This window comes from Podarcis vaucheri (assembly GCF_965113315.1).
Source record: "Podarcis vaucheri genome assembly, chromosome: 4".
NCBI classification, from domain to species: Eukaryota; Metazoa; Chordata; class Lepidosauria; order Squamata; family Lacertidae; genus Podarcis; species Podarcis vaucheri.
Window position 1 is genome coordinate 24,450,851 of NC_138762.1, and position 27,872 is coordinate 24,478,722.

The window sequence follows — 27,872 nt, forward strand, 5'->3', positions numbered from 1 at the left end:
TGCTACTCTGCTTCATTCTCGCAGAAAGTATGTGGGAAGCTTCCTTCAAGCCAGGCTAGATCACTGGCCCATCTAGGTCCATACTGTCTGTAGCAGGGATAGATAGGAAAGCTGTTTGCTTCAATTGCAGCAGCAGCTTTCTTTTCGGGTGCCCTTCTAATGTTCACTAGTGAAAATAAAGGGTGAAAAGGAAAAGAGAAGACTGTATCCCGTGCTAAACCCCCCCATAGGACCTTCCAACATTTCCCCCTCCCTCCTTTTGAAAAATTGCAGAAACTTCCCCTCCTTCCTTTTTTGCCACCTGTGAATGGGCTGGCAAATTTAGGATTTAGGCAAAATGCCCAGTTCTTCAAAGAAAGGAAAAGGAGGTGTGCTTCTGGTTTTAATTCAGGACAAAAGCATTTCAGAGTTTACAAGTTTGAGGAACGCTGCCACTAATACACAGATTCTTGCACGACTGCATTAAAATGCTAATCTGAAACATGGCAATGCTAAGTCTGTAGTATTAGCCCTTTCCCTCTGAGGAAGGCTCAACGGAGTACACCGATAGTTTCTTTTCTTTACTCGTAATGACATCTGTTTCATACCTTCATGCATACAGACCTAATTACCATTTGGTGCCTAATATCTCAGTCACTCAATATGCGTTGAAATTGGTTCACATGCTCCACTGAAGTAGTTGTTGGCTTCCAGTAATGCTGTTTACAATACTGTTCTAAATCATGGGTGATAATGTGGGGATGCAGTAAAGCTTGCAAATCCTTGTAAATGGCCCCTTTTAGCCTTTGTTATTTCCTCTCTCTTAAAGGGATATAATGACTTGCCAAGGTGGTTTAAATGGTTTACTGTGGAGAGGAGATCATTTTTTGCTTTGGAACTGATGAGCCATGGAAAACACTGCGGGGTGGAGTGGGGAGAAAAATGCAGATGATATTTAGTGTTGGTTATAGATCTCAACATTCAGATAATTTCTGCTTTCATTTGCTTTGAGAGAGAAGCTTCTGGTCGATATGGCTGTGAGGAGATGGGTTTAAGAATGTTCAAGTCAAGTTTGGGGAAAACTCAGAAGCTGGAAGAGAGCTCAATAGGATTTCCAGGGGTCAGTGCTCCACATAACTCATTGCTAGCAGGAGGAGGTGCAGATTGACTTAGCTTGCACTATTTATATGGGTTCCAAGCAAAGTTCAACCTGTACAAGAGCCCTATGCATTCCTTCCTAGGTGAGGAACAGTGGCACCTCAGGTTAAGTACTTAATTCGTTCTGGAGGTCTGTACTTAACCTGAAACGGTTCTTAACCTGAAGCACCACTTTAGCTAATGGGGCCTCCTGCTGCCACCGTGCCGCCGGAGCACGATTTCTGTTCTCATCCTGAAGCAAAGTTCTTAACCTGAAGCACTATTTCTGGGTTAGCGGAGTCTTTAACCTGAAGCGTATGTAACCTGAAGCGTATGTAACCCGAGGTACCACTGTAATGGACATCCTCGGTGAGCAGGATTCACTCCAAGTTGACTCAGCTGCCCAGGCAGATGGGCCAACCTGTCCACTTGGCATCTCACCACATAGGACATCTGTGCATTGAGATGTGAATTTCTGCTAAAGCTCTGATAGCTCCTGATCTATACTTGGTTCCTTTGAAATGTGCAGTTGGCTGCTAAGGGAGGCGGGAGTACCGTATTTTTCCGTGTATAAGACTACGTTTCCCCCCAAAAAAATAATGTCAAAAATTTGGGGGCATCTTATACATGGATACATCTCCCCCCATTTTCTTAAATTGGAGTCTCCAAAAATAGGGGGCATCTTATACATGGGGGCGTCTTATGGATGGAAAAATATGGTATAGTGGTGCCTCGCAAGACGAAAAGAATCCGTTCTGTGATTCTCTTCGTCTAGCGGTTTTTTCGTCTTGCGAAGAAAGCCCATTGACGGATTAGCGCTATTAGCGGCTTTTAGTGGCTTATCGGATCAGCTGATAAGCGGCTTAGCGGCTTAGAAAAAGGGGGGGGGGAGGAAAAACCCCCGCAGGAACTCGCAATACATTTTCGTCTTGCAAAGCAAGCCCATAGGAAATTCGTTTTGCGAAGCACCTCCAAAACGGAAAACTCTTTCGTCTAGTGAGTTTTCCGTCTTGCAAGGCATTCGTCTTGCGGGGCACCACTGTATGTTCCTGTTCCATCCTTTTGCGTCTTGCACCCTGAGCTAGGCTGGAATATCCAGTCTCCTTTCCCAGTTTATGCCTTGACAAGGAGGAGATCCTAGCTCTTCTCAGCCAGCTGTTCCATTGTTGAACTACTCTTAGCAGAACATAAGCATATCTTTCAGCTGGCTCACCTTTGATGCTCAGCCAAACCATGGCTTGCTGCAAATGGGAGAGTTTCTGGAGGAAGATTTTGAAGCTGTTGTGCTCCTGCTCCATGTCCTTCTGAAGCTGCACTGCTGTGAATAAAGCCACCCAAACCTGGTTTAATAGTTTGCCTCACACCAGACAAGCCACGATCTGTAAACAACGTTTGCTTACAGGCCATGGTTTGACTGGAGTAAGACAAACCATGATTCCGGGTTTGGACACCTTGCTTAGCTTAGCTCACAGCAACATGGCAGGACTGGAAGAGGACCAAAGCTGCCACAAATTCCTTTCTGGGAGCCCACATGTTCATATAAGACGTAGTTTGGCTGAGCGTTGCTTGCAAACTGGCTGTATGTGGCCTATTCAGAGCATGTTGGGTGAAAACTCTCCCTCCTCCACCTTCTTTCTGATAGTTTTCCAAAATCTGACAAGGATATTGGCATCTCCCTCTCTGCTGCCTGCGCCAATCAATAATGTTTCCTCCTCTCTAGGCTAAATGTACATAGCTTGCTTTTTCTTTATTTCTTAGCTTCATAGGATTTCCGTCTCAGCCTCTGCCTCGTCCTTGTACCTCTCTGCTGAATCTTTTCCAACTTGCCAATATCTTTTGAGACACCTGGTGCCCAGAACTCACAGCAGCATTCCAATCAGGTCACAATAATGCTGAATAAAATGGCATTATTATTTCCCAGTTCTTGGCAACCATTCTCCGGCCGATAAAACCTAAAAATGGCACTGGCCTTTCCAGCCACAGCATCACATTGCTGACTCATATTCAATTTGTTTATGTACACTGTAGATTCTGAATGCTTCTGCTGCCTACCCAGTTATTTCTCCTTTTCGGTATTTTGTTCCCCTTCCTGTATTCATTACATTTAGCCTTGCTGGATTTCATTGTGCTGCTGCTTTCTCCCCACTTCTCCAGCTTGTTAAGAAAGAGTAGCGTTCTTTTGAGCAGCAGTGGGGAAACATTTTGAGCCACAATGCCTTCTGGGCAATTTTCTGAGGGCCTCAAGCCAGCAATGATTGGGGCCAGAGGCCGAAATGGGTGGAACAGCAAACGCAGATTTTACTGGACACAGCAGTCATTTCTACACATGTTCACAAACACCTTTCTGTCCTCCATGTAGACCAGCAAGAGGCATTGTCCAGTCCACCACTAGATCTAGGCTTTTGTCCAGGGCTTGTACAGCCTCTTCTGCCTCAGATGTAATAGGGAAATAGAGCTGAGTCTCATCAGTGTACTGATGACACCTTGCTCCAAAACTCCTAATGACTGTTCCCAGTGCCTTCATATAGACTAGGGTTTCCCAAACTTGGGTCTCCAGCTGTTTTTGGAATACAACTCCCATCATCCCTTGCTAGCAGGACCAGTGGTCAGGGATGATGGGAGTTGTAGTCCAAAAACAGCTGGAGACCCAAGTTTGGGAAATCCTGATACAGACGTACCTTGGAAGTCGAACGGAATCTGTTCTGGAAGTCTGTTCAACTTCCAAGGTGCGGCTTCCGATTGGCTGCAGGAGCGTCCTGCAGCCAATCGGAAGCCACGCTGGATGTTCTGCTTCCAAAAATCATTCAAAAACCAGAACAATCACTTCCGGTTTTCGATCGTTCAGGAGCTGAAACATTCGAGTTTACAGGCGTTCGGCTTCCGAGGTTCCACTGTATAGATGCTGAATACCACTGGGGACAAAATAGTGCCCTGTGGCACTCCCATTGGGGCCAAAGAGCAATCTCCTGATGCTATTCTGTGGACAGCACATTGCTGGTAGGAGCAGAGTGGCTGTGACACAATAGACTCAGTTATGGGCTCTAACCAGGGCTCAGTTGGCCTCAGAGTGAGATCTGCACCACCAAGACCTGTATCCCACTTTCCTCTGAAGAGCACAAGGCAGCATATGTGCTTCTGTGCCTCCTCATTTTATCCTGTGGCAAAGGCTAGGCTGAGAGATGACTCAGGGTCACCCCGTGAGCTTGGCGGCTGAGTGGGGATTTGAACCCTGGTCTGCCAGGTCCCATTCCAAGACTGTAGTCACTACACTGCCTTTGTGGTGATGGCCTCTTCAAGATGTCCACTGGTTGGGGCTTGTCTGCTGCGGCGCCAAAATGTTCCTCTTCAACCAGGCCTTTGGCGGATTAATATTCTATAGCTTTTATAATGTGTTTGTGGGAGGGGGGAGGATTGTTGTCTTGTTGTTTTGTTTTATTTGCGCTTTTACCATGTATTTCTTTCTTGTGAATGTGAATCGTCCTGCGATCTTGTGAAGAAGGGCGGAATAATAATAATAATAATAATAGTAGTAGTAGTAGTAGTAGTGGCACATGGGCTAGAACACTGAAGAGTTGGTGGGGAAGAGGCAGGATGAGGAAACACAGCCTCGCTCCCCTCCCTCATGCAATTATTGTTGCGTGTGTTTTTTTTGAATAATACAGCTTTAATCTCCACATCAGTTGGTGTACTACCTATCTGTGAAGCCACAGTTCTGTAGAAATGCCTCGGGCTCTGGAAATTCCCAGCAAGAGTCTTATTTAAGTGCGTGGGGTGGGGGGGTGGGGAGCCCTCACACTGTTTTCTCATGAGAGAGACTGTGTCAGTGTGAGGTATTATTGCTGTATATTTTGCTCCCCCCCGCTCCTTCAGTATGAGCTCAATTTTCCACCTTTTTATAAGCTCAAGAAGCAATTTAATGTTAATTGTGTGGCTTTACCTTGAAAAATCGTTGCCTCTTCCAGTTTAAACTGTTCTCTAGATAAAAGGCCTGAGCTTCTGTTTGCTTTCCCTGCATTATTCATGGGAGGAGAACGGTCTTCATGCCTGACATGATTTCAGCTGAGTTTTGTTCAGATGGGCAGTACCTTTTAACTATTTTGAAGTAATGCTTTTTAAAAAAATGAAATGAAAAAAATTGAACCTGTTGAACAGGGGGCTGTGACCCTTTAGGAAGAGATATTTATTTATTTGCAATGGTTTTATACCATCTTTCAACAAAACTACCATCAATTAAAAAGCAGAATGAAACCTCATTTAATAATAATCTGGAATGAAGCCAAGCAGAAGTATCTCATGTGGAAGATCTTCCACAGGGATGGGGCCATGACAGAGAAAACCCTGCCACTTACACACACCAACCTGATCTCTCTCTCTCTCTCTCTCCATCTCCCCCAACCCTCTAGAATCAATCCTGAAAAGCTTGTTGACATCCAGAAAAAGATGCAGTCCTTCTTGGCTCAAGATCAAGAACTGAAAGAGAGAGCGCAACGGGTAAGCTGCCTATTATGATACTTTCTAAGTATACACCTTTGAAGGTGACCTGGAAGCTACAACTAAACCAGAAAGCAGCAGCAAGACTGGTGACTGGAAGCAGCCGCCGGGACTGCATAGCACCGGTGCTAAAGGATCTTCGCTGGATTCCAGTACATTTCTAAGAACAATTCAAAGTGTTGCTGCTGACCTTTAAAGCCCTAAACCAGGGGTCAGCAACCTTTTTCAGCCAGGGGCCGGTCCACCTTCCCTCAGACTATGTGGTGGGCCAGACTATATTTTGAAATAAAAAATGAATGAATTTCTATGCCCCACAAATAACCCAGAGATGCATTTTAAATAAAAACACACATTCTACTCATGTAAAAACACCAGGCAGGCCCCACAAATGACCCAGAGATGCATTTTAAATAAAAGGGCACGTTCTACTCATGTAAAAACATGCTGATTTCTGGACCGTTCGTGGGCTGGATTGAGGAAGCGATTGGGCCCCATCCAGGCCTTAGGTTTAAGCCTACCCCTGCTGAACAGCCTCAGCCCTGTATACCTGAAGGAGCATCTCCACCCCCATTGCTTAGGCTGGACACTGAGGTCCTACTCCAAGAGTCTTCTTCTGGTTCCCTCACTGCGAGAAGTTACAGGGAACCAGGCAGAGGGCCTTCTCGGTAGTGGCACCCTCCCTCTGGAAAGCTCTCCCTTCAGATGTCCAGAGGATAAAGAACTGCACAACTTTTAGAATACATCTGAAGGCAGCTCTGTATCAGGAGGTTTTCAATGCTTGATGTTTTTTATTATGTTTTTAGACATGCTGTAAGCCGCCCAGAGTGGCTGGGGAAACCCCGCCAGTTGGGTGGGGTATAAGGGAGCCTGTGGTCCTCCAGATATGGTTGGACTACAGCTTTCATCATCCCTGACCATTGACCATGCTGTCTGAGGCTGGTGAAACTTACAGGTCAACAGCATGTGGAGGACCGCAGGTTCCTCAACTATGGTGTAGAAAATCCTACGCAATGTTGCATACATGTCAGTTCTGCCATGCCATGGGAAGTTCTGCATCAACCTGTGCAGTCAGGGTCTCCTGTGCATTAAATTGGACTTTTATCAAGCTTCCTAGTTTTCGTGGAACATGCGCTAGAGATGAATGAGCTTTAAATAAGTTTAAAAATATGGAGGCGCATTCAGCACCTGCAGCACCTTGGCTGCTGTTTATTTTAAACTTTTTGCCTGGGTTTCTGCAGAGTCAGGAATTCTGGAATGAGCTACAGTGCTGGTGGGTAGTAAAAGTGATCAGGAATGCCAGCATCCTCTCAGCTAGTACCAGCTGCCAATTTTAGTGGTATAAATCCAGCTCTTTGCTATCTCTTTTGGTGGCAATACCTTAACTGTCAGCAGCCAAGGTAAAGAGGCAGTATCTTGTGAAGAGGGCTAACATCTAATGCAGTAACCGCTATGCCACACTGCCTTTTTCTGAAGAATAATAAATGGGCAGTGTAGAAGTTCAAAGAAATAATATTAAATGCCTCTAGTTCCCAAGCCTAGAAAGCTAGATTAATGATGTGGTGATAACTGAGAAATAGGAACCTATAGTCTCTGAACAGCTCATTATGTAAAATAACAATACTTTTCATGATAATTTTGCCTTTGTGGAATGTGCCAGATTGCTCACTGGCTGGAAAACCCTTTGTTTATTACCTTATTATAATTTATTACGTATAACACCTGCTTTCTTCACAATATTTTCTTGTTGAGGTTCAAACCAGGAGTGCTTAGCTATGTCGTGTAAAAGCACATAGCTGTGTATTTTTGATTTTTGTAAACTGTATAAGACGGTATGTAGCAACAACAGGAAAATGTGAATGAAAGAATGGAATAGAATACTTTGGTTTGTGCTGAAAAAAAGAAGCAGCAATAACCTATTCTCATTTAACAGCTTTTTTGCAGCTGTTTTTAAAAACCCGCTCTAAAAAGATAGATAAAATTAAATTGAGTGGAGTGAAATAATCTTGGAGTTTCGGGATAGCGATGGAACGAGTTCAAACAAGAGCTTTTGTCACAGCTGACAGATCCAGTGATGAACCTGCCTTGTAAATCCAATTTTTATTGCTTTATTTAAAACTGTTTTTTGCTGTTGCATAGCACTGCAAAAATATAGTCTGTTCTTCCATTCTGTTGAAGGCTTGTGGTCAGTTTCAAATGGCTTAAATGAAGGCAGAGGGGAGGAGAGGGTTATGATAAAGGCCAGTCCTCAATATTTTTTAAAAATTGATTTTTTATAGAGAATATTTCAATTGACCAAAATAAAACAATTAAAAAGGGAAGGGGAAGAGGTATATTATATAGCTGTACAGCTACTACAATTCCATGTATAGGTATTTAAATGCTATTGTTATCCAAAAACATATATGGTTATTTATAACCTACTAATTTTTTTTAATAAATGTGTTCTAAATATCACTATACCTGTCCTTACACTATATTTTTACATAATATCACAGTGATCATGTTTTACTTGTGGGTTGCCATAGGCCTCTGGTTGGCTACAGTGAGAAGAGGAATAGATAGGCCTTGGGCCTAAAATCCAGCAAACTTCTTCCTCAGTTTTTTATTTTGACATTCTATTTGTAAAATTTGTACGCAGCTTGATTGTTAAAAAACAAACAAACAACAAAAACCCTCAAAAAAGTTTACAAAAATGTAAAACAATAAAACCAAGAAAGATTTGCAGCAATAATTTACAGCAATATTTTAATAAGAAGATAAAATTTTAAAGCCAGTTAAAATTCACACCAACTTTCCAAGCATCTGGGTGGACTTGTTTAAACCAGGATGTTTTTAGCAGGTGCCGAAAATGATACCGTGAAGGCACATGCTTGATATCAATAGGCAGGGAGGTTCAAGTGCCGCACCGAATGATTTGAGTTCTTACTACAACTCCCACCATCCTTGCCATTGTCCGTGCTTTCTGGGGCTGATGGGAGTTGTAGTTCAGCAACATCTGCCTTATGACCTTGTTCCTACTTCACAGGAGTGAATTCTCCCCATCCTCCTTTAATTGTGTTTAAAGAATTCATACATACACGCTGGCACTAACTGCAGTTAAGTTTGACAAGGTTTCCTTGTTAACCAGAGTTTGGTTAAAAGAATCCTGGTTAAAGCAGAGCGTTTCTCTACTTATCTAGCTATAGTTAATGTTGGTTCCCATAGCTGCAGCTAAGGCTGTAGGAGTAGGAGCAGCGGCCCTGTTAAAAAACCTTTTAACTGTGGTTAAAAGTGGCCTGATGGTACGTCTCTGCACCAGCCCACAGAGGAGTAATGCTTATATTATCTCCAACTCAAAATGTCTCTCCTGCACAGGAGTGGATTGCTATATTTACTGCCTCTTCTGAGTCTGTTCTGTCTGTGGGAGCCTTCGGTAGTCGAGTAGCATGTATCCATCACTTTGTCATCAAGCCCTGCGGCACTGTTAGAGATATTGCGGTGGAATAGCCAAATTGGATTTTGAATTCAATCAAGCTTTATTGCTTCAACTTTGGTTATAGCAACCACATTAAAAGAAAAAGCAGCACGTTGTTGCGTAAGTGCATAAAAAAAAATTAAGTGCATCATACCATGAAAATATAAACACTTTCCTCTTCTTTAAATACTGCAGTAGTGTTCTCTTTTTTTAACCATTATATACCAATTGACTGTATGGGGTTCATGTTTAATACCAGCATTTTCAGCAATGGACTTCTGCCTACCATGGTAATAATAATAATAATAATAATAATAATAATAATAATAATAATAATTCTGGGCGGCTTCCAACAGAACACTAAAATACAATAACCTATTAAACATTAAAAGCTTCCCTAAACAGGGCTGCCTTCAGATGTCTTCTAAAAGTTTGGTAGTTATTTTTCTCTTTGACATCTGGTGGGAGGGTGTTCCATAGGGCGGGTGCCACTACCGAGAAGGCCCTCTGTCTGGTTCCCTGTAACTTGGTTTCTCGTAGTGAGGGAACTGCCAGAAGGCCCTTGGCGCTGGACCTCAGTTTCTGGGCAGAACGATGGAGGTGGAGACGCTCTTTCAGGTATACTGGACCGAGGCCATTTAGGGCTTTAAAGGTCAGTACCAACACTTTGAATTGTGCTCGGAAACATACTGGGAGTCAGTGTAGGTCTTTCAAGACCGGTGTTATATGGTCTCGGTGGCTGCTCCCAGTCACCAGTTTAGCTGCCGCATCAAAATTCAAGCTGGCAACGCTGCAGGGAATGGTTAGAGCTGTAGTCCATGTTGGAATTCTGCCTGGGTCAGAGGAATGTGCCACAGCGTAGGCACCGGCAGATATTCCTGTCGACCTCCCCGCGTCTCCACTCTGCTGATAAGCAGGCGAGGTCTCGGCGATTCATCTCAGATGTGTGAGAGGAACACACCGTTTTTCGTCTCTCCCCTTTGGTGTCCCCCAGGGGACGGGAAAGAAGCAGACAGAAAACTATTTACATCTTTTATTTCTGTCTCTCATATCAGTACAGAGAAACATGTCTGCACTCGACAACAGCAAGAAGAAACTCCACCCATGTACTTCCAGTACAGGTCATATGACACACACACTGAGCTAACATCCGGTGCTCAGTACAGAATGGACTGCCCCTTTGTTTCCATGGCAACAGTCACAAACATCCTGTCTGGCTTTCCAGCCACAAGCAGCTGACTGAGCTGCTGGAGCCTTTGCTTGCTGCAGCATTGGTGCTTTATGGTAACATATTCCCCCTAAAGTATCAATGCGTGCTGCGAGCAAAGCGTCATCCAGAGAAGAAAACAAACAGTTCTTATACTTATAACATTCCCCTGTTGTTTCAGTTCCACCCTTGGAACTACCCGCCACTGGTTTTACCAATGTACCTCTCTGGTTGTGTGACTTCACATTTCCTTGGTTAACAACTCTCTGTTGTGCCTTTGCCTCTGACTCAGACACAGCTTCAATCTGTCCTTGGTCGTTTACAACAGCAACATATGCAAGGTTAGCAAACTCCTTTGAATACCTCTTGGGTGGTACACTCTTCGTTGCTCTCTCAGACCTTCTTAAGAGCTGCTGCTCTTCTCTGCTTTCTGGTTCAGCCTCTGAACTCTCTGGAGAACCAGTACTAAGCTTTATCAGTGGTTTATCCTCCTCTTCTGAGGGTCTAGTCATTATTTGAGATTTCCTCTCAATGACTGTGACAACTGAGCTGTCTGAGCTATCGCTGTCATCATCATCAGTACCACTGAACTCAATAAGATCAAACTCATCATCATCATCATCAGAATCATCTGTGGAAAAAGTGTGAACAATCACTCTCTCCCGTTCAGGAGCACTCTCTAGAAATTTTGTGAGAATCACCTGACCAGATTCAGACAAAATTACTCTATAGAGACCTTTTTCATAACCCACAAAGATGCCTTTGGCATTCTTTTCCCCACTTGGAGCTTCTGTTCTCACATGAGACCCGAAAACCTTAAAATAGGCAACAGAAGGTTTTCTATTAAACAGCTTCTCAAAAGGAGAACATCCCAACTCTGTTGAGACTTTTCTCAACCACACATGAAGATAGGACGCTAAAGATTCGGCCCAATATTCATGTGGCAAATGTGAACTCAGCAATTGTGCATGCATCCCCTTTTGCAATTCTTTGTTCACTCTAACACAGACACATTTCTTCCATGCTTCTTCGGAAGTAGCAAGTTTGTGTCTTATCCCTTTCTCATCCAGGAACCTCTGGAAATCCTGTAAAAGAAAAACTGGCTTGTCATCTGTGAAAAGACAATCAATGTTAGCATCATGCATACTTTTAACCTTCTCACAAAACTCCTGAAACTTTTCTAAAGTTTCCTGCGGTTTCTTCATCATATAAACCCAAGAATAATTTGTGTAACAATCAACACACACAAGGTAATATTTTGCACCGCCTCTAGATGGTTCTAGGGGACCAATCACATCAGCATACACCCGCTGAAAAGCTCTGTGGACCTTCTTAGCCACCTTCTTGGTGTTCACACTGGTCACACCTGCAAGAGAAATTTCGTTAGAATCAGAAGTATTACATTTCATGTAATCACTTTGATCAAAAGTCAACAAATACAGTCCATCTTTCTCTTTGGCAGTTAGAAACAGTTCTCCATCTTTGTAGATCTTGCATCTTTTAGCATCATAGTACAGTTTTAGTCCCTTCTTTGCAATCTGCGAAGCACTCAGCAGACTAAATTTCAGTTCTGGAACCAGGTAAACATCATTTATAGTCAAGTTCAGACTCTCAAGATACACAGTTCCAATTCCGGTCGCTTCCAGTTCTTGACCGTTGGCTTGTTTCACAGTGAAGCTTTGCTTCTTCAACGTCGAAAACAGTTCTCTGTGTGGGCAGAGATGCTTCGTGGCGCCGGTATTGATTATGAATGCGTTCCCAACATCTGGCGTGGTTCCTTTCGCCATCATAGCCTTTGCAGGTTTCACCTGGCACTTGGTACGGCTTTTGCTTGACGCCTCAGGCTTCGTAGAGCTGTTCTTGGCTCCTTTTGACTGTCGCGGCTTCTTACAGTTTCGCTGTAGATGCCCAGTCTGTCCACTATTATAGCATCGGACGGCACTCAATGCTACGGCATGCTCTCCAGTAGCATCAGCAGTGGGAAGATTTGAACTCTGTTCTTGCCTCCCTCTGTCTTTCACTTCCAGTGCAGCAAGTCTGTCGTGTTCGTTCAGGACGACGGCACACACTCTTTCCGCGGTCAGATCCTGAGCAGGTAGCGAACCAAGCTGACTGGCAACAACCTTGTAGGTGCGGTTCAGGCTGTTTATTATCATGAAGCAAAACACTTCCTCCTGTAGACGGAAATTGCGTTCCACCATCTGTTGACGCAGGAACTTCATCTCTGTCAGGTGCGCTTGAACATCTCCATCAGGCGCTAATCTCAGATTGGTCAGCTTCTCAAAATACAGCAACGCTGAAGAACCAGCATCTCTCTGATGCGTTGTACGCAGCGTGTTCCAAACCTCTTGCGCAAATTCCAAATGCTGTATATGCACAAGCTGCTCATCTGAGACACACAGAATTATAGCAGTCCTAGCCTTCATATTCTGTGACTCCCAAGCACGCGTTGGTGCTGCTGGGATGGGATTCTCAATCACCCCAAACAGTCTCTGATTCTGCAGCAGGGCCTTCATCTTTACAGACCAAGATGAATAATTGTCATTGGTCAGGAGGGGTGGAGAAGGCAAGCCTCCCCCCTTCTTGGCATCCATTTTGAGTCCTTGCATTGACTCTAAAACACAAGCCTCTAAAATCCAATAGCTGGCTTGTTTACTCTCTTGACACCTGGCAACTCTGACTCTGGCTGCGTTGGAAAGTCCCTTCCAGCAGTTCGTGAGGACCTAGTCATAACAAACTTTGTTTACGCCTCTCTGAAGCATAGTCTGACTGTCCAGCCCTCTCGAGTAACTTTCCATTTCTCCTCTCTGAGGCACAGCCTTCTGAAGGACGTTGCCTAGCAACAGCGCATTCCTTTCCTCGGACAGGAAACCACAAGAATGCCCGGAATGCAGGCCTCTTCTTAGTTGGAGCTGCTTTCCCACACTCGCTCTCCGTGAAGCAGAGAATGAATCATTCTGCATTCACACTTTTAAGCCCTTAGAAGTCTCATACCTTGAGCATCGGCTTGGCTGTCAGCTTCTTCTGGTCAGCTTCTGGCTGCAGAGAAACAGCCTCTCAAATCAGGGTTCCATGGAGCAGAGGAGGACAATTCACCAGCCTCTCATCCAGATATCCGATGGACAGCAACCATCCTCTGCTACCACTGTTGGAATTCTGCCTGGGTCAGAGGAATGTGCCACAGCGTAGGCACCGGCAGATATTCCTGTCGACCTCCCCGCGTCTCCACTCTGCTGATAAGCAGGCGAGGTCTCGGCGATTCATCTCAGATGTGTGAGAGGAACACACCGTTTTTCGTCTCTCCCCTTTGGTGTCCCCCAGGGGACGGGAAAGAAGCAGACAGAAAACTATTTACATCTTTTATTTCTGTCTCTCATATCAGTACAGAGAAACATGTCTGCACTCAACAACAGCAAGAAGAAACTCCACCCATGTACTTCCAGTACAGGTCATATGACACACACACTGAGCTAACATCCGGTGCTCAGTACAGAATGGACTGCCCCTTTGTTTCCATGGCAACAGTCACAAACATCCTGTCTGGCTTTCCAGCCACAAGCAGCTGACTGAGCTGCTGGAGCCTTTGCTTGCTGCAGCATTGGTGCTTTATGGTAACAGTCCAATGGTATCTGGAGGGACCACAGGTTCTCATTCCTGATCTAGCAAGCAGAGGCCCTTCCCAGTAATCTGTTATCTGGAGTTTAAGGGATTGAACAGAAGAGTTCATGCATATGCAGGAGTTGTATCCCGTTCTGCAAAACTGCTCGTGCTGGTATCCTTGTGTGTCACTAAGGGGAGACAGTGTTAACTGGATGGAGACACTTTGCTTGACTTCCCAGTCCTCAGTGCCGGCTCATGCATGAGGCAAAGTGAAGTGACCGCCTCAGGCGGCAGGACCACAGGGGCAGCAGACCTGGCTTCCAATAAATGCTGCTGCCACACATTCCTTGACGGGTGGGTGTGCCTCCTCCTCAGCAGACGCCTGTCAATGCCACCTCTAGAGCGCCCCCCCTGCCCCTTCGATTCCACTTCAACCATTGGATGAGGTTGACTTGATTGGATTCCCTCAGTTGTTTCCAATGTAGATCTTCACTCACCGCTTCCTCCCTGGTGAGAGAGGAGCACCATTTTGTGGTTTTCGTTGGGTACCAAAATGTCTTGTGCTGGCCCTGCCAACCCTCAAATGCATTGGGCGGTACTCAAATTTTAAGTTATAAGGTGGGGATGAGAGGCAACGAAGAAGGAAGGAATTTTGTCAAGGTAAAAAAATGGAGCAGTTTCAGGGGACTTTGGAAGGCGCATATGATGAGGTTGGGGGCTGTAAACAGTATGTAGCCACCGGCACTTACAAAGCAAAACTGCATCAATTTAATTTGACCAATGCTCTGGAAAATGCAAGCAGAAAGGTTGTTATAGTGCAGGGTTTTGTATAGTGTAGAAGATCAAGGTGCATGTGTGAGAGAGAGATGGAGACTGAATAAACAAACAGCAGTGAGCTATTGTAAATAATAATTTAATAAATCTATTGAGTGTTGTTAAGATTGGAAAAATTCTGCAGCGGTTTGCAGGCAGTGCAAGAGCAAATGAGGATTCCGTACGTGAGCCAGTGAATATATCTGTAAAACTGTTTCCCGCCCCCCCTCTCCTTTCCCAAACAAAAATTACAGAACAGTTTTGTGGAAACATAAACAGTATGATTTAATGAATGATACACTTGAGTTACCAGCCAAACAAAAGGGCATGCTGGTAGCAGCAGGTTATTCGGTTTTATAGAAGTGATTTTCCAGTGTTTTATTGCAGTCTGGGTAACATGAAACTACAAGCAAAATCTGTTACTACAATTCTTCTTGTTGTTGCTTCAAAAGATGGGTTTTAACGGCAAAAGCATCCCACACCACAAGTTCTATTAGCAGTTTAAAAGGGGTTTTCAAGGACGGAACAAATACCTTCAATTTTAAGAAATACAGGAGAGAAAAAGGTTATTTTGAAAGGCAAGGAAAGAAGCCTGCTATAAGGCCAGTGGGCGTGAGTGAGAGGTGGATGGGAACATAAAAATGTGCAGAGACACTGAAAAAGAGAATTGAGGTTTGAAATGTCAGCTGGCAGCTGGGAGTAAGTTCCAGTGGGGCTTACTCTCAAGTAACTGTGTTTAGGATTGCAGCCATAGTTAAGCTTACTTTTCAGTAATTTAATTGGTGTTATCTTAAAATTGCATTTATATCTGTACCTTTGATGGGCTCTGAGCACACAGAATCCAAGATAATTCCTTGCCTTCAAATTCTTAGGTTCATAGTCTGAGTCCACAAGCCCTTTATATTGGACTTCTGATTTTCCATGTACTCTTTAGGTTCCTATGATTATGTTTTCATATTTAATATGTAGATACCATAACCACTGAGAGAAGTTTGGAAATGTAACACTCCCCAAAGCTCAAAACGCATATAAAACATAATTGAAATACAAACAAACTCTTAACTTTGGGACTCATAATGCAATAAAGAATAATCTGTTTTTATAAGACTAATTAGTTTTAGCTGAAATGCAGTGCGCTAATTTTGGTTCTTTAACATTTTGGATCTCTTTTTAGATGTGGAGTGTATCTGTGTGCCTTTTTTTACTGTTTAAACAAATACCTCTTCTCTCTTTTTCTGGTAGTGTTTTGTTTCCTATCTGCGATCGGTCTACCTAATGAAGAACAAGGAAGTGTTTGATGTATTCAAGTTACCCATTGCTGAATATGCCCTGTAAGTGCTATTATCCCTAATCATTACGAAAAATGCTAATTAAAAAAATTGGATTGGATGGTGCTGGGAGGGAGTGTGTGATTTCATTTGAACTGCACAAACCAATTTTCATTCCGTGTTTTGAATTAGGAATGAAAGATTGAGTTGCATACATTTTATTTATTTCGTTTTGAAATAGGCATAGGCCACCTCTCATTAGAATAATAAGAAAGCTGTGCACATGCGTGTGACACTTGTATAAATATATTTCATGGAAAATGGACCCTGCCTACCCCCATTCCCTTGCTGCCATCCCTTTGTACCTGACCATCTTTGTCCCTTTACATCTCTCCACCATACCTCTGTGGCTCAACTGGGCTGCTTCCCTGCTCACATCTCCATCCTTCAGTTCCCCATTCCTCACCTCGCCTGGGTGCTGCTCTCTTGCCTGTATCTCCTGGTTCCCTCCCTATATTGCCTGGGCTGCCTCTCTTTCCTCTGGATTCCTCCTCGTCTCCTTGCCTACCCATCAGAGAATTTCATTGATTCCACATATGTGAACATAATATGGCCATTTTGGCTAACTCTCCTATCAAGGTTGCAGTTGAGATCATTTTTCATGCCTTTTATCAGCAATCCTTAAAGTGGCCTTCTAAAGAAGGTCACTCTTGTCCCCATACTGCAAGTAGGACATGTGTGCTCAGAAAATAGTATGGATTTGTGGATTAAGACAAAATTGAATTGGAAAATCTCTGGCTCTGAGGTCACACTATCTACATCACACGTACGACCATGTTATTGGAAGTTTCCCATTTCCTTTTTGTTAAGAATCACAACCTCTCCGTTCTTTTATTTGCCTGCTGGGTGGGATGCTGCCCAAAATGCTAGAGTCTGTGTTGCGTGGGCGCAATCTTGGCTGCGGCAGTTGTATTGTCAGTTGTGGCTTCATACAGTTTGTTCACTGGCATTTCCATGTTAAGCCCAGATCAGAGGAAGCATGGAGGAACTCTCCCATCAAGAATGCTCTTCTGTTTTCTGGTTCCAGAGGAAAGGGACTGCACATTAAGAGCCAGCATAAATATGTACCTGTGGCTAAGGCAAAAAATATGCTTCCTTCATTGTAACCACAGCCCTCATTCTACATAATGAATCCTAATGGCTTAGTCAGTTCAGAAATCTGGGTCTTAATTCAATGGGCTTCCTCTCTCTATGAGCTTTATCAGAACTGCTTACTAGGTGGAATTTTCTGCATACAGTAGGTATTAAAGCCAAGCCTGCACCCACCTTTAAACCCTACCGTTTCGTTCCTGAATACCAATGTGAACGCTTACCATTACATTGTCATTAATAAGTCTGAAACCTGGCTGTGAGAGACACTTTGGAGGAATTGGAATTATTTTAGCAAATTGCTTTCATGCAAAGAACATTTGTTAAGCGTTTTTAAGGCAAGGTGGTAGAAGGGCAATATCTACAAACTGCCAAGAAGAAAACATAGTGGACACATCAGATGGCATTTCAAGATACGATGTGAATCAAATTCTTCTCGGAAACCAGAATTAAAACTTTGCCCTTCAAAACATGCATCCATTATTCTGGTGTTGACATACCAGATAAGGGTGCTTGATGTAAGCTTGCTTCCTACAACTCAGCAGTTAGCACTTTGAAAATGCAACTGCTTGAGGGACAGATTGTAGAGGTATCTGTTACAAAATAGTTTTATGGTGTCTTAAACTGAAAGACACACACACACACACACCAGATTCTCCCTTGTGTCTCACAATATGTGTGCATAGATGAGAGCGACCAGTTTGGAAAACCTCTTGTACGCAAGATCGTGTGAACCATGGGGTGGATATTGAAAAGCACAGGATTGGGTCCTTAATAATCATTGGCCCAGTTCAGATGTAACATTCCTAGTTTGCTGAACCACAGCATAGTTTGTAGAAGATAAGATTAAGGGGAGATTGTTGAGCTGCCTTCAGATATCTGAAGGCTGTTGCATAGAGAAGATGGAGAAGATTTTTCCCCTGTTACTCCAGAGGGCAGGACTACAAGCACAGGTGGAAATTGTAAGGAAGCAGATTTTGGCTAAATGCCAGAATAAACTTCCTAATGGTAAGAGCTATTAGACAGCAGGAAAGATTGCCTCCAGATATGGTGGGTGTTCTTTCACTGGAGGTATTGAAGCAGTGACTGGAGGGTCTTCTGTCAGGGATGGTGTAGTTGCCTTGCAGATCGTGCCTAAAGCAGAGGGTTTGATTAGACAACCTCCCAAGGTTCCTTCCAACTTTGTGATTCTAAGTCTGGAATGAGAACTACCTTCTTGCTCCTCAATTCATGCACAGGTTTCTGTTCCAACGTAGATTAAAAACTCTGGTTGGAATTCAGCACTACACTCTTCCAGTCATTTTGTCTGCACAAGCGTTGCAACATCTAGATGGAACCGCTGATAGGGCAGGTAAAGTCAATCTCGCCCTTGGTTTCCCATTGTGTTCGAAGTAAGGAACTGTGATTTGATGTTGGTTTACTAACTAGCAACTTAAAAGCACAGTTTTGACAGAATGTGCACTCCAGTTACTGAAAACAGACACGTAAACTAATGTTTTTCTAAATATTTTGAATTTGGGGATGTGTGTGTGTGTGTGTGTGTGTGTATATATATATATATATATATATATATGCTTTCGTAGATTTTCACGGGTACAGGAATGCAGGTTTTGGTGTCTTCGGGTGTCTTCCCGTGTAAGAGTCGGGGTGTCTGTGCGACGTTTCGACGAGGTCTCACTCGTCATCTTCAGGCTGGTGCTTTCGGCTTCTTGTTACTGGAACAGAGCAGAGTCTGGTGTTTGAGTTCCTATAAATACACCACACCCCTCAACAGTATTTATAGGAACTCAAACACCAGACTCTGCTCTGTTCCAGTAACAAGAAGCCGAAAGCACCAGCCTGAAGATGACGAGTGAGACCTCGTCGAAACGTCGCACAGACACCCCGACTCTTACACGGGAAGACACCCGAAGACACCAAAACCTGCATATATATATATATATATATATATATATATATGCGCCTGTTTCTTCCCGTAGCTGCACCCACCTGTTTTCCCCCGACAGACGAGTGCTTAGAGATACTTAGACACAGACCGTATGTGTGCAACTTACTATTCTATTCAAGGCATAAGTCGAATGCTGGAACAGGAGGAAAAATAAAGTAGGATGTCTAATGCTCCCCTAAACATAAACTTAGATCTAAGCATTAGTCATGGGTGGGAAGCGTTTGGCCCTCCCAGATATTGTGGACTCCGACTCCCATCAGCCCCAGCCAACGTGGCCAATGGTCAGGGGTGATGGGGTCCAGCAACATAACAAAAGCCACAGGTTCCCTACTGTTGCCTCCTCAGATCTCATGGAGGAAGACAGCTCTCAGTCACCCCAGAATTGTCTCCTTCCCAGGAATTTCACATCTCACATCCAGATGGTTTTCACTCTAAGATATGGGTGCCATCTTCCTCAGTGGTGGGAACACAGGGAACTGGCTTATATTGAGTTAACACCCTTGCTCTCCCTTGTTCCTTATTGTTTGTACTGACTGGCAGCTGCTTTGTATGGCTTCAGACATTTTGAGATTCTGGGAACGGAACTTGGAATGTTTTGCATGCAAAGCATGAGATCTGCCACACAGCTACAGCCTAGAGCACACTATATATTGGTCCAGAACATACAAGGTTTGTGTCAAAAGGTAATACCGTCAAATTCTCCCAGCTATGTGAATCCCTTGTTGCAAAAAGTAATGTGTGGCCATTTTATTATCAGCTAATATTCCTTTGCCTTCCAGTGTCCACATTTAAATTCTGTATAACCTCATATTCTGTTTTAATCATTACGCTCTTGGGGATTAGCAAGAGTTTATCTTTTGATATTAAAATGGTTCCAAATTCATTGTCTTGCCTCCATTTCCTGAAAGGGTGATGGTTTCAGTTGCCCATATGTCCTCCCCCCTCTCTCCCTCTGAAATAGCGAGCACAGTTCTATCAAATCGTGCAGAGACTATATGCAGTTCTGCAGTAATTAATTTGAGAGTGGAGCCAGAGAGAGACCAATAGGTCTGTTGCAGATAAGTGCCTGACGAAACATTTCAGGATTCTTCTCATAGAAATCTAATTTTGAACTCCCTCACCCTTTTCTTTGGTTTGAAAGCATCTTGCTATTTTCCATCTCAGCTTACAAATGAAATGCTTAAAAAATGTGCCCAGTAGCGCTTGAAAAGATTGTGCGCATAGCAAAGCCCAGTTTCATTCATGACTATTTTACATGATTCTTCCACTAGAGGGGAATGGGAAGCTATGCTCCACAATTATTGAATTAAATGGTGTCTGGAATATAAAATAAAGATCCTAAAGAAATTTTGCTCTGGCCTTTTTCTTATGTTAAAAGGGAGAGCTGAAGGGAGAAAATTAGGTTGGGATTCCAAAGCATTCACTGGTCCATTACAGTTCAGGTAATCGGTATGGCGACTCCCCACAGTTCTCCCCAGCTGTGTATGGCCTTGAGCATTGTGGCGTCAGTCTGAAGCAGTCATCTGGTTATAGTTTATTATAGGATTAAGCTGATGCATGAGCTAGTTTCCATATCTTGAAGCTTGTATGCCAGCTGCAGACCCTGCTCCGTGAGAGAGATTGACTGGCCATGGTTATCCATGCTCTGGTGACTTCCAGGTCAGGTGTCCAACCTTTTCAGACCCAGGATCCAATTTTAACCCAAACATGCCTTTGGGGTCCCATCTCTTAATCTTTAAGATGCACGTATTCACTTGGTGGTAGTGCTCCTGCTGCAACCCACTTTGGATGAGGCTGCGGCCAGCTATTGAGTCACGGCCGACCAGTTGAAAGCCAGTGCCAGATGCTACTGGAATGTGTTCTACGCTGGGCTGCATTTGAAGGTTGTTCAGTCCCAAGTAAAGCTGCTAGGCTACTAACTGGGACCAGTGGCCAAAACCATATGTCTCATTAGTCTTAGAACAACTTCATGGACTGCTGGTTTGTTTCTGGGCTCGATTCAGAAGTATAAATAAGCATATAAAGTATATAAATAAGTATTCCTTGGGAAGAAATCTGCAATGGGAGTGATCCGACCTGAAGCGGGGGGGGGGGGGAGAAAAAGCCACTCAGCCTGCCAATATTTGCCTTTGTGAAGTGAAAGAGCAAGCTGTCACTCACTCCCTGCACCATGCAGTTAAGACGGAATATGCCCAGACCCTTTTGGACTCAGGTACCCAAGAGGAGTCAGCTCTGCACCTTACGCTGGACATGAATCTTTGCTTCGCAAGTTTCCATTAGCAATGGTTTGCACTGTGGCTGCTTCATGTCTTAACATTCTAAGGTAAATTGGGTTTTTGATAACAGCTGGACTGCCTGTGTGAATGCTAAATCTTTTTGGTTGCACATTAAAAAAAGATAATGTGTAAGATAATGGCATGTCTGTGTGCACATTTCATATGAAGGTTCATTTTGTGTGATGAAAGGAAGAATTATGTTCACAAGAAGGGGTTTGGGGAGCTCTTTACATCTGCACTAATTGGCTGTGCCCTGTTCTTTTCTTCACTTCTGCTGGCTCGAGGATGAATTTGTCTCCTTAACATAGTTAGAATATTACCTACTGAAGCAGAGATATTCGTGTGTATTTTTAGCTAAAACATGAGTTGTACTTTATCATCTCCATGCCTATTGTTTTTGTATTTTGTGTCATCAGATTTATCGGTGTTGAATTAAATTTGTGGGTTTATTAGAATTTTTGTTGCAGGGGTAACTTTTCATATTGTTTTGCCTCTGCAATTGTATTTTGCTTTTGTATGATGATAGCTGTTGAGCTTCTGTTTGAAGGGGGAAATGGAGTACAAACAGATGATCAACTGAATAGTTATGATTAATCTTTCTCATATCGGTTGCTGGGAATCACAAATAGGGAGAGAGCTGTTGCACTCCTGTCTTGCTTGTAGGCATCCCATAAGCATCTGGTTGGCCACTGTGAGAAGTGGATATCGCACAAGATGTGCTTTTGGTTGATCTAGCAGAGGGCTTCTCGATGTTCTTCTATATTATCTTGGATGAGAGCAGTGGAGGAGAAGGGCATTTATATTACTTAACAAGATTTATACGCTGCTTCTGAGTGAATTACAACAATATAACATGAAACATTAAAATTATGAATAAAACAGGGAGTTCCAAAGTGTAGGTGTTGCCACACTAAGATACTGATTTCTTACAGGTGTAGAGTAAGTGTTGTGTAGGGCCTGTAACAGTGACAGTTCTCTCACTGTTTTTGGACTACAGTTCCCATCATCCCTGACCACTGGTCCTTCTAGTTTGGGATCATGGGAGTTATAGTCCCAGAACAGCTGGAGACTCAAGTTTGGGAAACTGCTCTAGCATTTAAAGCAGGGATGAGGGACCTGTTGTTGGACATGGCCAGAGGTCAGGTTTGATGGAAGTTGGAGTCCAGCCATATCTGGCGGACCACAGGTTCCCCATTCCTGATATGAACACAAATACCTAGTTAGTGTTTCAACCAGGGCACCAAAAACCAAGTCAAGGGTTGAAAGCAGTAAAGAAGTCCTGACTTGTTGTTAAAGAAATAAATTATAAAAAAAGCCATACATACTGGTGAGAGTTTTCTTTTACGTGCTCTAATGCAAGGTTTCCCAAACTTCAGTATCTGGCTGTTTTTGGACTACAATTCCCATTATCCCTGACCACTGGTTCTGCTATCTCGGGATGATGGTTGTAGTTCAGAAACAGCTGGAGACCCAAGTTTGGGAAGTCCTCCTGTAATGTAGAGGAATGCTTTTTAAGCCTTAAGGTAGGGAGCCCTGTTCTTAAGTATTATGTGTCTCTGTTTTTATAGCTCTCTTGGGCTTGCAGTGGCTCCTCGCGTACGATTTCTTCAGAAGTTGCAGAAGAAAACGCCTGAGGATGAGCCTGAAAAAGAAAGACCACTGCAGCAAACAGATGAGCCCCAAAATGCCCCTTTTCCTGTAAGCAACAATGACGTAGAGAAATGCAGAGCACTCTTCAGCGAAACGGCCGTGTTGGGAGGAGATGAGGACATAGCACTCTCCAGCAAAGATAGCGAAACCGAGGACGATGCATCACAGACTCAGACCGAGACTGAAGAGGAGCCCATAGCGGTCAAGGGTTCGGAAGCTGAACGCCTGCAGTTCTTTGAAGAGGGCGATAGTGATGACGATGACACTAAGGATCTCAATGTGCTGACGGTGAAACGGCGGAATGTCTTTGGCTTGGAACCAGGAGAAAAAGTAGCACCAGTAAGTTTTTTTCTTTCCTTAAAAGTTTGATTTTGTTGATGTAACTCAAGAGTTAGGTGGCATGGTGCCCTCCATACATCTGCCATCATTCCTGACGATTGGCTGGGCTAATGGGAGTTGTAGGCCAAAACAGGGAAGTGTCTCCCATGCCTATTTTTGCATGTGTACAGGACCATTCGACAGGTTATTAGGGATGGAGGACAATTTAATTTGGTCTGCATTTGAAAGCAGTTTGACCAAATTTGCGTTCACCGGACTAGTAGATACACAGCTATCCTTCAGATTGCCCACATCTCTGGGTTTTGTGGTGCAAGCCCATCTTTTTTAAAAAAGCATATAAAAGGGGGAAATGTATTTTCAAGTGCAAATTTTGGTGCATTTTCCCCCTTTAAAGTTCCTTGAAACATCACTGAATGAACTTATAATTGGGAACATGCAAAGCAGACATTGCTCTGTCTGTCTCTACAGATTACAAATCGAGAATGATGCTCATGGGCCTTGCCCCCCAACACATCCAGAAGTGCTTGTTTCCAAACACTTTTAGTTTCTTTGTTCAAAATGTTTTCTGTGGGCACTGACACATGAAATGTGTGTGTGTGTGTGACAACTCAGATTTTTCTCTGTGAAAAGCTGGATTTGGTGACCTATATAAATCATTCAGACTAGTAAGATTTGCATATATTTTCTCATTTTGATGACTTCATTCTGCATGTGCTAATCAGAGTGGCAAAGGCTACAGCATCACCTACTACTTTCAAGTCAAACTTCATTGCTTTAGTGGGCTAGAAACTTCCTTTTCCCTGCTCCACCTCAAAAAATATCAGGTTCCTCACAAAGTTATGGTTTAGGAACTCTGGGAGCATTCCATCGTGGAAGCACATTACCTAAGCCCCTTCCTATCTAGGCCGTTGGCTAATATGTCTCTAAAAATAATTTCTCTAATCTCATGGCAGCCAGCCAACCAGCCCCTGAGCAGAAGCAAAACCTATTCACTGAGGCCTCCTAGGGAAATGCTGCTTGCACGTAATCCATATTATCCAGCATTTGGCTATGACAGTTCCCAGTGGCCAAGAGGAAGAGTTGTGAGGAAAATCATAAGAACAGCTTGTTGGATCACGCTAGTGGTCACTCTAGTCCAGCATCCTGTTCTCACAGTGCGCTACATTGCAAAGCCTTTATTACTAACTACGCAAACAGAAAAGAAATAAACATGCTCTCTCTGTGAGAGCAGAGAGCAACTGAAAAACAAAGGAAGAGGAAACCAGTAACATCACATCCGTCTCCTGTCTTCTGTGAGACTTCCAACAGTCTGGAATCCCAGGAATGTAAACAGAGTCCTGTGACTCCAAGAGCACTGCACAGTGGCAACACACAGAAACTAACATCAAATACCTGTGGGGAGCCAGCAAGCAGGACATGAATGTAGCAGTACTCTCCCCTTCTTCTACTTCCAAAAATTGGTACTCATAAGCATACTGCCTCGGACAGTGGAAGTAGAAGACAGCCATCATGGTTAGTAGCCACGGATAGAATTGCCCTCCATAAATTTGTTTAATCCTCTTTTAAAGCCATCCAAGTTGCGGACCATCAGTGTCTCCTGGGGTACCTTTTTTTTTTTTTACTCTTTCCAACAGCTTGATTATGTGATATAACATCTCAAAATGTTATTTGTGTTAATATAAGTATTCATCATAGACTTTGTTTTTTCAGGAATTCTTCCAATAACCGGGTGGCATATTGCTTATTAAAGCACAGTGTTAAAGGCTTATATTCTCCTATTTTCAGCACTCTCGTAGATATTTGGATCTTGGTATTGCTTTCAGAATGAAGAGATGATACAGCTTTTGTTTCATTAGAGAAAAATAGGCACTGTAGATTTGATGCATAAAAAGCATACAACATAAGTTGTACTTTGTGCTTTCAACTTGCGATTCCTTTATTCTTCCCTTTTGAAAAGTTTTAATTGGTGATATGCATTGGTGAGAACATTGACCCGCTTTATTTTTCTTGAGGTAGATGAGTGCATGGAATCATCTTCGCTGAGAAAAAATAATTGTCTAAATGGGGAAAATACGTATTATGAAATACATAAAAGGCCAGAAAGGTTCAGCTCATGAGCTTGCACTGAAGGATTAAGGAAGAAACTCATGTTCTTTATGGCTTTTTACTATGGGAGAGTTTGGCTTAGCTTTTGGGTGCTTGCCTCCTATGAATGAGAGCATGGAATGAAGTAAGGTTCAAAATGGTACTGAAAATAAATAAATAAGTGCAACTTTAATAATGCAACAGGCTGAACACATGTCCCTGGAAATGTTTCAGTTACTTGAGTTCCAGAAAACCAGCATCTAATAAGCTCGAGAGAGTTTTTCAGTGGAAATTGCACAATAAATTGATATTTTTTTGTGCACCTGGGGAACGCTTCATCTGAAACTTGCTGGACATTTTACCATAGTATCATTTTGCGGCTTGCCACTTTGGGTGGGTGGGTGGGGCTTCTACTTGGTGTCTCCCACCCTCTTTTCCCTCTCCCTTTTTCATATGAATGACACAGTCATCTGAACCTATGCCTATCTAAGGTAGGGGTGAGAAATTGAGAATACAGATATCGGGAGGAGCCTATTTACCTCATTGAACCAGGGATGGGGAATCTTCATCTCAATCCTGTAGCCTACATTTGCCCCACCTGCCTTCCCTATTTGACCTGTGAGACTGTTTTCCCTAAACCATACCTGCCTCCCTTGCATCTGATATCATGTTGGGTATCACACTTGGTCACCATCTTCCCCTCATCCCCAGGGGTCAACTTTAATAGGTGGGTAGGACGCCTCACCTGTCAATCACCTGACCTCATTATAATACCAGTTGATTGGCAAGTGAGCGGTCCCACCAGCTTGTCAAATCTGGCCAAGTAGTGGGAGGTAAAGATCTGGTCTGCTAGGCTAAAAACATTTCCCTCCTCCGAATTTAAACTTCAGAACAGGGAAACATAACGAGGTAAATTTGTGGTATCTTCCTCAGTGATTTTTCACGAAATGTCTGGCCCATGAGGTAATTTTTACATTGCAGAGGGGGGTCAGGTGGAGAGCCTTGACACTTCTTTCAGAAGTAAGAGAAACTGCAGAGATACGCTGCTGCATGTCAAAACTAGCTTCTTCTATTTTTAGCCTTTAAGAAAAATCAGTTCCATTTGGCACATATTTTTCTTACATTGACATCTCATTTACTAAGTTGTCATGGAAGCAACAAGTTGCTTTATTTATTTTGTGGGTTTTTTTTAAAGCCTGTGCTATCTTTCCCCACCAACAATCTGTTGGAATTGGTCTTGAAGACAACACTATTGTGGGTTGCCATTGTTCTGATAGTCTGCTGAGAAAAGCAGAATTTTGTCTTTATATGGATTTGGAAAGTGCTTCTTTGTTTAAAAGGAGAGCTATTCCTCTATTTCACGTTGGTTGTTATGTGTCAGGAAGTTCTACAGTTGGCCAGCTTACTTACAAAGAGCCCTTAAAAGGGTTCCAGTTCAATTTTAAGTAGTTGTGATAGTGTAATAGTTAATTTACATAATACTAAAAAGTAGAACCAACAAGTAAACAAAGAAACAAAATAAACTCTAAACCCCATATCATAGTTTTTCTGAAGGAAGCATGAGGCAGCCAGAAGGAAAATTCCCCATCTTCCTTGCCTGCTCCAAGTTGGGCCCCCTAATCACCCCTGGTTTTCAGGCTGTGGATCTTTACAGCATTAGTTATCTCCGTTCTTCAAAATTTAGGTAATAATGACCCTAGGTATTGCTTACATCAGTTTCATTTCCCCTCATCTGAAAATATCGGCTTTCTTCTATAGTGGATTTATCTCAAGGACTTTGCCTTTAGATCGCAGTGCTGACTGACTTCATTTTCCTGTAATAAGGGAAATGTGATTACTTAAACTGCACTGTCCAAGTCTATCACAAATTGGAGTTTATAAAAGGTATGTGACTTTCTTAGAACTACTTGTCTGTGTTATTGAATGTTGAATTTATTTAAGTTGACAGCTAAGGTTAGAATGCATATGGAAAGAGACAGTTCAAATAAAATGAACTATTTTATTAGTCACAGAGCTTCAGCCAGTCCTTTAAATTTCTCTGAACTACTGTGTGCCCTTTCCCCTCTTTTTTGCATTCCTTCTCTCCCTTTATTTGAAACTACAAATGAAGACCAGAACTGTGGCTTTGTACTTGGCCTGTTAGAGCAGAGCCCCTTGACTGAGGGGAGAAGGGTCTGAAGTCTTGGGGGACAGGTTTAAAGCAGAGATTGAATGCTGTAAGTGGGGGTTCGGCTACTTCTGTCTTAAATGACATAGTAAGGCAATAAAGTGGTTTGGATGTAACACCAACCCATGGTTTAGTGCAGGGGTCGGCAAAGCTTTTGTGGCTTGGGCTGGTTCACGGTCCCGCAGACACTGCAGTGGGCCAGAGTGTGCGTGCGCATGTGCACGCACACATGTGCAAACGCTATTTCCGGTGCTCCCTCCTGCCCGGAGGAGGCATGCGCAGCTTCCCATTGGCTGCAGGAGCTTCCTG

At 43.3% G+C, this 27,872-nt stretch overlaps 1 protein-coding gene across 1 annotated transcript in view; it reads left to right on the forward strand.

Moving 5' to 3' along the window:
• DDX10 (DEAD-box helicase 10) overlaps positions 1-27,872 on the forward strand; it is a 171,311-nt gene that overhangs the window by 39,100 nt on the left and 104,339 nt on the right. The window contains 3 exon segments of the mRNA XM_082220403.1: positions 5,520-5,607; positions 15,924-16,012; positions 22,891-23,311. Of these exon segments, the coding sequence (XP_082076529.1) occupies positions 5,520-5,607; positions 15,924-16,012; positions 22,891-23,311 (598 nt within the window).